This window comes from Vigna angularis, chromosome 10, assembly GCF_016808095.1.
Source record: "Vigna angularis cultivar LongXiaoDou No.4 chromosome 10, ASM1680809v1, whole genome shotgun sequence".
NCBI classification, from domain to species: Eukaryota; Viridiplantae; Streptophyta; class Magnoliopsida; order Fabales; family Fabaceae; genus Vigna; species Vigna angularis.
This window is the reverse complement of record NC_068979.1, coordinates 23,616,841-23,629,023: the sequence shown is the minus strand read 5'-3', so window position 1 is coordinate 23,629,023 and position 12,183 is coordinate 23,616,841. Positions and strand designations below refer to the sequence as shown.

Sequence of the window (12,183 nt, the reverse complement as noted above, 5' to 3'; positions counted from 1 at the left end):
CTTGATTAATTATGCATCTTAAACCTGAAATTAATATCTATATGTTTTTTACCAGTATATTATATGAGCTTTTAAGACCTTATTATAATAACTACTAAAACAGGCACTAGTATTGAAGAAAAAGTGTATTCCTAAACTAAGTACTTAATTCTCTGATAAATGTAGCAGCAGGTTTAGTAAATTCAATTCAACACAACACTCTCAGTGTTTAACTCTCCTACTGTTTAAGCAAATTGATAAAAGAAAGTAATTCTATGCGACATAAAAGTCAAGTAGTTTGTCAATGACTACGCAAGTGTTTTGTGTCCTTTTATGTTAAAAAACAGAAAGAGTGGATGAAGAAGAGAAAAAGAACAAGAAGGAGGGTATTTTGGGAAATTTGAAGACGATATACCAAATTTGACGAGCTCGTATTTCCGAGGGTAGAGATAGAGAGTTCGTGACACGTGGCCGCGTATGACGCGGTTCAAATGGCAGTGTTGAGAGTCTTCATAGCATACGCGAAGCCAAAAACACAACTGATTCTTTTCATCCCATGTTCTGTTCCCCACGCATATTAATAATACCTTACCACCTTCTTCTTCGTTTTTCTTTCTATGTTGTCATAATTTTCTTCCTCTCTTTCTCTCTCTTTCAACCACCCAACTAAACATCTTCCACTCTCAACTTCCTTAGAAATTGCAAACTTCAAATCCTTTCTTTTTTTCTCCTTCACTCATTCTCTGAAAAGTGTTGCGTAGAACTGACAATTGTGGCAGGGCCTAATGGGTAACTGCCTAGATTCTTCTGCCAAAGTTGATGCAGCTCAGAGCTCCAGATCCACTTCTGGTTCGTCACGTTAGATCATTACCATCTTTCTGTTTTTTCTTGTTTTCGGTTTTCTGGAGGCTTGTGATCGTGATGCTCTCTTTTTCATGATGTTTTGGGAACTGGATTTTCGTGGTATGGGTTGAGGAGGTTCTAAAGTTTAGTTCTTTCTCTCTCTTGGTAACCGGGGTTGGATAAAGTTTGATTATTTTCTCCTAGTATAGCACAGGAATATATGATTTTTTTTTGGACGGTTGTGTTCTGGTTTTTTGTTAGTGTTTACTGTTTGAAAATTTCAGCTTGAGATATTACTACAAGGGTTCAGATTCTTCGAAATAAGATAATTTTTCTACTTTTATGATTATGCTTCTAGGATATTTCTCCTTCTTTAATTCTTTTGAGGATGGAAACGTTTCCTTATGGTCTAATTTTAGGCATGGATTGTTTTGAGGATTAAAGTTTGGTTGAATTGTAAGCAGTTCATAACGTTATAAAGGAGAAGATTTGGCGTTGTTTTTCTGAGATTATTATTAGGATTGTGGGTTGAAATGACGAAATTGAATAATAAATAAAGAAAATTGTTTTTTTGTTGCAGTGTATGAAATTGTTCAGAAAAGGGTTCTAGTATTGATGATGGTTAAAATTGAAAGCTCAATTATTTCGCTACTTGTTTTTGTTTGTGTGGTGGTACCACCATATATGGATTAACCAATTTTCTCCTTTATTTCTGCATCAGGAATCTCAAAAACTACACCTTCTATCTTATCTATTCCATCATACAGTGAAAAAAGCAACGCCTTAAGTCTGCCCACACCAAGGTCTGAGGGTGAAATCTTGTCTTCTCCAAATCTCAAGTCCTTCACATTCAACGAGCTGAAGAATGCCACCAGAAATTTTCGGCCCGATAGTCTTCTCGGTGAAGGGGGATTTGGATGCGTCTACAAAGGATGGATCGACGAACACACATTTACAGCTTCAAAGCCTGGATCAGGAATGGTCGTTGCTGTAAAGAAGCTCAAACCTGAAGGTTTTCAAGGTCATAAAGAATGGTTGGTAAGTGTTTGCATAAAAAGAAAGTACTTTTGTTTTCTCAAGACACATGGTAATGAAATTTTTGATCAATATTTCAGACTGAGGTTAACTACCTTGGACAACTGTACCACCCTAATCTGGTGAAATTAATCGGTTACTGCTTGGAGGGAGAGAATCGGCTATTGGTCTATGAGTTCATGCCGAAAGGGAGCTTAGAAAACCATCTGTTTAGAAGTAAGTTACATAAACCATTATTGAGAATGATCTTTTTCTTTTGACAAAGATGTTTTTGAAAAGTATAATGGTCAAAGTAATGGATATTTGAGTTTTCTTGATTTATATGTTAATTTTACTTGACAGGAGGACCGCAACCACTGTCTTGGTCAGTGAGGATGAAAGTGGCTATTGGTGCTGCTAGAGGACTCTGTTTTCTTCATAACGCCAAATCACAAGTCATATACCGTGATTTTAAAGCCTCTAACATCCTACTTGATGCGGTAAGATCAACAGCGAGTTCTTCGTTTTTCTTTCTGTAAACTGCTTATACTGATCATGCAAAGGGATCGCAGGAGTTCAATGCTAAACTCTCTGACTTTGGTTTAGCCAAGGCGGGTCCTACTGGTGATAGAACTCACGTGTCTACTCAGGTGATGGGCACTCAAGGATATGCAGCACCTGAATATGTTGCAACTGGTATACAATGCTTTATCTGGTTATTAATCTTCAATCATATAGTCTCTTCTGTCGCCATTTTAAAATCGTAATTGATTTACAGGAAGGTTGACGGCGAAAAGTGATGTGTACAGCTTTGGAGTTGTGTTGCTTGAACTTCTATCTGGAAGAAGAGCTGTTGATAAAACAATAGCTGGTATGGAGCAGAATCTGGTGGACTGGGCAAAACCATATTTGAGCGACAAAAGAAGACTGTTCCGGATCATGGATACGAAGTTGGAGGGGCAGTATCCGCAAAAGGGTGCCTTCATGGCTGCCACACTTGCCCTACAATGCCTCAACAGTGAGGCCAAAACAAGGCCTCCAATGACAGAGGTTTTAGCCACTCTGGAACAGATAGAAGCCCCCAAAGCTTCATCCAGAAACTCTCATTCCGAACACCACCGTGTTCACACCCCTGTCAGAAAGTCTCCGGCACGCAACCGCTCACCGCTAAATCTAACTCCTACTGCATCCCCTCTTCATGCTCACCGGCTATCGCCTCGTGTGCACTGAGATTTCATCGTAAAACATATCCGTATGTATATTCCTTGTTTCTATCAGCTTGTCTTTTCGACAGTAAATGCAATTTTGCCATGTTAAGTAGAATCAATACTTAACACCATTTATTCCAAAGTAATGTTAAGTTTATATTCATTTTACATATATTATAAAAATAAAGTGACTTTTTATATTAGAAAGATAAAAACATACTATTAAATAAATCTAAAAATTTAAAGAATAGTCCATCCAAATGCCATTCTGCAAGTTGTAACAGATGTGTATTGCCATCTATAAAAAGCAAGGTTATTTTAGTTTAAAATGCTTAGTTTTCACCGTATCAATGTGAGATATTTGATATTAAAATGGAAATTATTGTCCCGTTTTTGGTGATGTTCGATTTTCAAAGAAAAAGGTGACGGTTTTTAGTTTTGTGTGCGAAGATAGTTATGATGGGAGAGAGTTACTGGCACGTGCAAAATCCCGAATTAAGCTGTTGTTGTTTACACCTGGGAAGCAGTGCCGAGATATATGATACACATGACTTGACAAGACAAATTAAGTAAAATTATTATTCATTTATTTGAAAAAGTAAACAATTTAAATAGAAATAATAGCAATTTTTTTATTAGTATTAAATTATAATGCTATTAAAATGTGTTGTAATTTGCAAGTCAATCATGTTTATCATGGATTTGAGTTGTGATTTGAAAAAAATGTAATTTTTTAATTCTGACTAGTTTTCAACCCAACTCACTTAGAACCGGACTCACCATGTAGAACTCGTGATGAGTCAGGGTGACTCACTAACCTATCTAATTTAATTTAATTATTTATTATTTTGTGTTTTAATATTATTAGTTAACATTTTTTTATTATATTTTATATAGTGATAAAGAAGATGTTTCAAAGAGAGAAAAATATTATAAATTTATATATTTAAGATTATAATATTATAAGTGGATAAGTGAGACAAAAATTAAGAATATTAGAAACTTATTTATTTATCTTTTGTACATGTTTTTGGATTACGTTAGGATTAAAAATGATACTTTTTTTTTTATTTTGAATTGTTTTTGAAGTTTAACATCGTTTTAGAGTGATATTTATTTATATTAGAATTAAACTTTTTTTTTTAATTTTTTAATTTAAAAAAACTTATAATTAAATGAGCCAGTCAACCTATTTAACCCACCAATTCGTGGTGAGTCGAACCGGATTTGAATTTTTTCAGCTCATTAATGAGTGAGGTAGGTTTGATATTTTCCTGATCTTTGTGCAATATCATTGGTGAATGAAATTATTAAGGTAGAGAGATAAATTAATTAAGAGGACATTAACAAATAAATAAGGTGAGAAAATAAATATATTGAATAACAGATGTTAAATAAGGACACTCTTACAATATACACTTTTTTATAAATTTTTTTAATGATTATTTTTTAAACTTAAATAACTGTTCATAGAAAAGTTACTTATATACAATAAATAAATTACTTATAATAAATTCATAAAATATTTTTTATAAAAAATAATTTAATATAATTTTTTATTTTAATAGTTATTGCAATGATAAATTATAATAAAAATGTAGTATATAACACGTTTTCACTCTTAAGAATATTAATTTGATTGAAAAACAGAACCTTTAAGTAAAACTTCATATTCAATACCTTTGAATAAATAAATAAGAGTTAAGTATGTTTTTAGACCCTAAACTATTAAGCGAATTTATGTTTAGTCCCTCTTTCAAAGTAAGGTACACTTTAGTCCTTCTATTTAACAAAATCGTTAATTTTTTATCCTTTCGGAAGGATCAAAAATTAAGATTTTTTTGAAAAAGGAAGAGTAAAATGTACCTTAGACTAAAAACAAATTCTCATGAAAGTGCGAAAGTAAATTTAGTTTTTTTTTCTCCATTCTCTTTATATTTTATCTTTGCTCAAATTTTTCACAATTAAATTGATTAAATCACTTTAAAATATTTTTATCGAAACTATAACGAATCAAAAGATAATATTCATTCCCAAATAAAAATGGGGTTTAAGTTTGATGTATTATTTGTGCAAAGAATTTTACACTATCAATTATTTAAAAGTTACTTTATAATTATAACAAAATTCAATAACATGACCATAATTCATTAGATAATAACACAATATATTTTTAAATCTTGCAATCAAATTCATAAAAAAAAATTAAAATGTTAATTTGGATAGAATAGATAGTGTCTATCTAAAGAGAACGAAATTTAATTGTTTCCATTCAATGTGTGCTGGATTCAGAATTTGTGAGTGTATCCTTTTTGCGAAAGAGGAGGATAATACTGAGAAAAAATTTAGGAAAATTTGCGGTATAAAGAAGCAGAAAAGAGTGCATAAATAAGAGGGAAGTGTAAATAGTAATTTTCCTAAACATCTATTAATGACCCAAAAGGAGCCCAACCCATAAAAGTAGAATTTAACCCAATACGGTTGTTTGCACAGCTTACAAGGGTGCTTCTGGCTGTACCTCCAACAATTCTCCTTATACTTCCACATTTTCAGACTAACCTTTTTGATGCAGGGTAAAAAATTTTCACTTACGGTAAAACTTTTTTACTTTTTCTCTCTTATGTTAAATCACACAAACCTACCCACCATACACATTTAGCCTCCCAAAATTTCAACTTCATCTCTCCTCGATCATATAGAAAACAATTAATAAATAAATTTTAGGAGGGAAAAAAATAAATAAATTTGGAATATGTCATAAGAAAATTTAACATTTTATGTTGAATTATGGTTTGATGTCCTTATGTGATATTTTTTACGATTATGTCGGCATGAGTTTGATATTGGCATTCATTGAGAGATGATATTTTGAGACAAACAGTTTTCACATCCCGGTAGGTGAGATGATTGTTACACTAGATGACGTGTTGGCGTCGCTACACTTACCTATAGTGGGATAATTATGTCCAATCAAAACGTTGGAATTTGAAGAAACTCGGTCGGCTATCGTGGAGCTTTTGGGCATGGACCACACAAAGGCTATAGTTGAGATGGACAAGCCCGTGGTCTTAAAATTGCGCTCAGCTAGTTGAGAGATGTTTATAATGAGTGTTATGAAAGATAACAATGAGAGTGTGCTGCACGAATATACTTGTTGAACCTAGTTTAATGCACTATTTTTACAGATAAGAGAGTCACCTTGATTCATTTATCCTACTTGATGCTCTTCAAAGACTTGCACGCATGTGACAAATATGTTTGGGACGTTGTTGCACTAGCCAATTTGTACAAGTAGCTCAGAGATGCCAACTTTGTTGAGACAAAGCAAATAACTGGATATTTGACTCTTTTACAGGTATACATATATCTTGCACTTTGATCTCCTTATTTTTTCATTGATCACGAAGCTTTAATTAATTTTTTTGTAGAGTTTGATTTATGAGCATGTCCTTGGGATAGGAAGGAGGTATCTGTTACCAACTTATGATGAAGACAAACCTTGTGTTGCACGTTGGGTGATAGGGAGGCATGTTTCTGGTCTACTTCAGACCAAGGCACATTACATGATGAGGTCATCTAGTGCCAATACGAGTCACATCGAGCTAGTTATCCACTTCTGCTCATCATTATATTTTCTGATTGGATCAGAGTTGGTGAGATGGTTCACTGACATCTACCTAAACGCATGTTAGGGTAGTTTGGGTATGAGCAGCCGATACACTTCTAATGAGTCTTAAGGCATATCTCGAGACATGGCCAATGAGTATTTTATATTTGTTTCCTTTAAAAGTTTCACTCATAAGATTAAAACTTTTATCAAAAAATACATTTATCTAATTATGATGTTGACGTTATGAATATTATCCCAACAAGAACAAAGATCTCACATATTGGTGTATCGAACTTTCTTCAGACGTCATTGAGTAGACTCAACCCTAATAACCATAACATGAATAATATCATAAAACATATAACAAAAAAAAGTAATTGAAAAATAAAATTAAAACATACATGTTTGTTGTTGTGTTTCTTAAATGCATAACTCAGTTTGTCGACGTCTTTATGAAGTATGTCTTACACCAAATAATCAAAGTTTAATTCACATATTCGAATAATAATGACCATGAACTACAAGCATATTAAAGTGTTGAACTACAAGCATACTGGCCATCAACATAGTTAGTAAACATTGACTCATGCTCACAATCCATGACATTTTCCTATGCTTTTATCACGACATCTCATGCCTCAACATAATCCATTAATATTTTGCACTTGGCTTTCACATTTTTCAGAATGTGGAAACAACATAGGAGCTGATAACCTTCAAGGAATACATTGTTAATGACCTATGGACCACCCTTATATGTCAGAAATAATTCTCTAAGTCTTTCCAAAGCTCATGAGAAACTATTTTGTCGTTTACTTGATAAGAATGCAAAGATCGCTAAGAAGATTAACACTGTAGATGTCACCCCAACTATTTCAAATAATTATAGTCGATATTTGTTATTTTTGTATGTTGTATCCATAAAAAAACAACATAAAAAGCATTCAACAATTTCACTACATCGGGATATGTCCAGAAAAGGTTGCTTACAACCTCAGATTCACCAGCAAATCTACTTTAATGGATGTAGTTATCATGATCCAACATTATCATCAACTATTGCAATTCAATTCTCAATCCTTTCAAAAACTGTTTGTAAGTATACCTTGCATTATATATTTGTTTAATTGTTGTGACAATATTACAATCATTATTTTATTTTAAAGTCATAGAATATTTGCAAGCTTCACTTAACTCTTAGTCATATTAACAAGTAAGAATTGTCACTATGATTTAACCTCCCAACAAACAGGTGACCAACTAAACTTTGTGTCAAATCATGGTTATGCTATCTACATATAACCTTCAATATTCGCCCTTCTTCATTAGAATTTGGCTTGCCCCTCAATTTAAATGAACACTCATATTTTCTTGTGTTGTATATACTAGGTTGAACATCATATTTGTATCTCATGTACTTTCCACCCCTTTCACATTCTGAAAAGGAAAACATCTTTCTTCTAGGTTCACCAGTAGCTTTATTAGATCTTATAGTTATCATAACAAATCCAAGATGAAAAACAATCTCTCTAATCCATTCAATTAACTAATCACGTGTGAGAAATATTTGATCAGTTATAAAATTATTGGTATAATCTCCCTCATACACTACATTGATTAAAGAGAGAAATCTGATACAAAGTTTGAATTCACTTGTGATTCCATCAAACCAAAAGGATCATCATCCATATTAAAATATTAAGCACCTATACCATAACATCTTAATCGGATTTTGAAATCGAGCGAGGCCTTAATTGGATTTTGAAATATGGAAAAGTCTTAACCGGATTTTTGAAATCTGGTAACTTTCTTAATCGAATTTCGAAATCCGACGATTTCCTTAACCGACTTTAAAAATCCAGGTACAAAATTCAACATTTTTTCACCAAATTTTGAAATCGATTAATTCCTTAACCGAATTTTGAAATTCATTACTTTTGTAAACCAACTTTTTAACTTTTGGTTTATTTCCTAACACTTCCAACTGCAAACGTTAAACCAACTTACCCGTGAAGAAGATGAATAGAGCACCACCACTACTAAGTAGGGATGACAACGGGTCAGGTCGGGCACGGATAGTGCCTATCCGCAACCCGACCCGCCGGATAAAATCATACCCGCTACCCGACCTGCTACCCGCCGGGTACCCGTTTAAAAAATACCCGTGGGTAGTTTAAAACCAGCGGGTACCCGCGGGTACCCGCGGATACCCGCAAAAAAATATATTTAATACATTTTTAAAATAAAATTACAAAAAATATATATATAATATAATATAAATTAAAATTTAATTTTAATTAAATTTAACCTAATAAAATATTATTTTATTTTATTTTTAATTAAATTTAATTAAAAAATATATAATTTTTTTTTAAAATTTTTTGCGAATAACGGGTACCCGCGGGACGAATAGTATACTACTCGTACCCGACCCGTTTAAAAGCGAGCATTAAAATACCCGCTACCCGTTACCCGCGGATAATAAATATCCGCGGATAGTTACTACCTGTCGCGAATTTTATCCGCAGATACCCGTGTCCGCGGGTAAAATTGTCATGTCTACTGCTAAGGGACCACCAAAGAAGACTCCCCAAGGACCACTAATGGCAGAACAGCAGAGAATAATTAAATTTTATTTGATAAAGAGTAATTACTGCTTATTTTTATTTTTATTTTATTTGATAAAGAGTAACTACTGCTTACTTTTATTTTTATTTTCATTTTATAAAAGGCAAAACAATCTAATTGGAAATCTAAGGAGAAGTGTTGGAGCACGGAGAAGCCTTCCACCTACAAATATTACAATCCACATTTTACATTCGCTTTAAGGTTATTATTAAATCTGAAAATCTTTTGAATTTTGCAATCCAAAACTTGGAAAGAGTATGGAAGATTACACAATTTAAAAATCAATTTTGACTAATCTAAATTAATTTTGTATTTTAGATTACCAATTTAGATGTTTTTCATGAAAAAAATATTTCTTAATTATATAATTTGGAATAGATATCCGGATTCATGAATTGCACTTTGAAAGTCAACCTTTTGTATAAAAAAGCTTCCAAATTGTATAAAACTACAAAAAATATTTATCGCAAAAAAAGAAGTTTATAAATTATTTAATTTGAAATTATTTTTTTATAAAAAAAATTCAGAATTATATAATTTATAAATAATTTTTATATAAAAAAAATAAATTATCTAGAAATTGATGGAAAATTATTGTTCCATGAAGGTGCACGAGGAAACAGTGAGAGTGAAAAAGAGAATTTATTATGTTTGTTTGTTTTATATACGGTCCACAGGCCTTAAAATTGGATCATGTGGGTCTTACATGCCACAAAATTTAGTAACTTTTTATCAATTCTGGTAAATGGCAGTGTGTTATTATAATGTTTCGGTTATTTCTAAGAAACAAGGTCAAGAAAAATTATTAAAATACAAAGTAGCATACGTATTGGTGCGAATAGTTTATACCATTATTGAATCACAAATCAAATTAGTAAGTTTATTGACTTTTTATTAGTTAATTACAAAGTTATAATCAATGATGATTCATTTGTTAACTTAATTAATGTTTTACGAAGAAGATCAAATTACTTATATTTTATTATCATCGTCATTCTGTTTACTTAATAGTTGAAATTAGTAATTTATTAGTAATATACATTAAATTTTATAGAACAACTTATCACTTGACAAAAATGTTGTCTTAATCAATTCTAAATTTCAAACTTGGTGTTAAAAAAAGTGTCGGGTTTTCAATCACGTCATACTCCACAAGTTGTTTTTTTGTCATTATTTTGTTGGTGAGTTATCAATTACCAAGTTTTATGAGAACATTTTATTTATAGAAATCAACCATATCACTTTTATACCTATATTTATTTATTGGGTTAAATATGTTTTTAGTTCCTAAACTATCAAGAAAATTTGTTTTAGCCTCTTTTTCAAAGTAAGATCCTCCCTTACTTTGAAAGAGAGACTAAACACAAATTCGCTTAAACTTAACCCAAAATATATTATATTAATATTTTAAAAATCTTTTTAGTATATTTTAAAACATTAATATAAGTGGTAATTGTAGATCTTAATTATCCCATTATTGTTTGAAGAAATCAATTGTTTCTTTAAATTAGCTAAATCCTGAAGCATGTGAATAGATTCAAATATTTACTCCTGTGTATGGAGAAAACCTTCTCACCTTTTGGAATTCAATTATAATCTTTTCTTAATTTCTTGCAATCATATTAGAAAACATAGTATCTAATAAAACGTAGAATCGGTCTTCAAAAAATTTATACAAACAAATAAAAGTCAGTTCACCGTGGGTTAACAAAAAAAAAACTTTGTAGACATTATTTTCTGAAAACGAAAGTTAATATATATATATATATATATATATATATATATATATATATATATATATATATTATTCTAGATGTAAAAGTGTTGTTATTAAGGAGCATCGAAACTTAAATTATTATTTTTTATATTAATGCTGATAAAATTATACTTATTTTTTTATTTGAGTGTTACAAAATACTATTTAATTTTATTATTTTATTAATAATGATTTCACCCTATTTCAATAATTGATAAATCATTAAGTATTAAACGATACTATTAAAACTGATGTAGTGACAAAATTAATTTTAAAATGTGTGTGTTTTTTTTACTAGGTTGTAAGCATTGATATGCAAACAGGTTGTAAGATATAAGAAGATTAAATAATTCTTATGTGTAAATAAGGAAAGATTTACTTGTAAAAGATTGGTTTAACAGCCAATTTAGTCCCCACTTTGGTTGAAAAATCTCAATTTAGTCCCTCGTTATAAAAGTGTTTTGAATTAGTCCTAACTTTTAAAATAGTGGGTCAGATTGGTCCTTTCTGTTAAATATAAGTTAACAAAATTAATGGATGATGATGTGACACAACTTAAAGCTAACGAGGGACCAATCTAACACATCAGCTTTAAGCTGTGTCACATCATCATCCATTAATTTCGTTAACTTATATTTAACGAAAGGGACCAATCTGACCCACTATTTTAAAAGTTAGGACTAATGTAAAACACTTTTATAACGAGGGACTAAATTGAGATTTTTCAACCAAAGTGAGGACTAACTTGGCTATTAAACCTAAAAGATTCTCTTGTACTAAAGTATGTAAATATTTTGAGTTAAAAATTTAAATATTTTGAGTTAAAGAAAAAGCTAAAATTTGAATAATTTTGAATAAGAGAAAGAAAGTATGAGATAATGCTTATTTCTTATAATAAAATACTATGTGTATTTATAAAATTTTTGAGTCTTGTGACTCATCTAATAAAACTGACAATATCAAGATAATATTAAGTAATATAAAGAAATATAATATTAAAAAATATCAAGATGTAATCAAATTATAGAGATTTAATTACATATATTGTTAATATATAAATCTTTATATCAAATATATCTTTTTGGACCATACAACTTAGTATATTTGTTGGACTAAGTATGTACAATATATATTCATACTCTTAT

The 12,183-nt window shown here is 30.8% G+C and overlaps 1 protein-coding gene across 1 annotated transcript; it reads left to right on the top strand.

Annotated features, from left to right (window-relative positions):
- Window positions 1–529: 529 nt before the first annotated feature.
- LOC108322492 (probable serine/threonine-protein kinase PBL3) lies at window positions 530–3,212 on the top strand. The gene is made up of 6 exons (XM_017554615.2): window positions 530–828; window positions 1,544–1,860; window positions 1,938–2,073; window positions 2,200–2,336; window positions 2,409–2,532; window positions 2,615–3,212. Exons 1-6 carry the CDS (start codon window positions 765–767, stop codon window positions 3,064–3,066), a joined length of 1,230 nt encoding a protein of 409 aa, XP_017410104.2. The 5' UTR covers window positions 530–764; the 3' UTR covers window positions 3,067–3,212.
- The last annotated feature ends 8,971 nt before the right edge of the window (window positions 3,213–12,183 follow it).

Excerpts from the sequence above, each read along its gene's own strand:
- LOC108322492 (XM_017554615.2), top strand. The coding sequence starts at position 765 with ATGGGTAACTGCCTAGATTCTTCTGCCAAAGTTGATGCAGCTCAGAGC. Across the intron at positions 829-1,543 it reads GAGCTCCAGATCCACTTCTG|GAATCTCAAAAACTACACCT; the intron begins GTTCGTCACGTT and ends TTTCTGCATCAG. Across the intron at positions 1,861-1,937 it reads AAGGTCATAAAGAATGGTTG|ACTGAGGTTAACTACCTTGG; the intron begins GTAAGTGTTTGC and ends TCAATATTTCAG.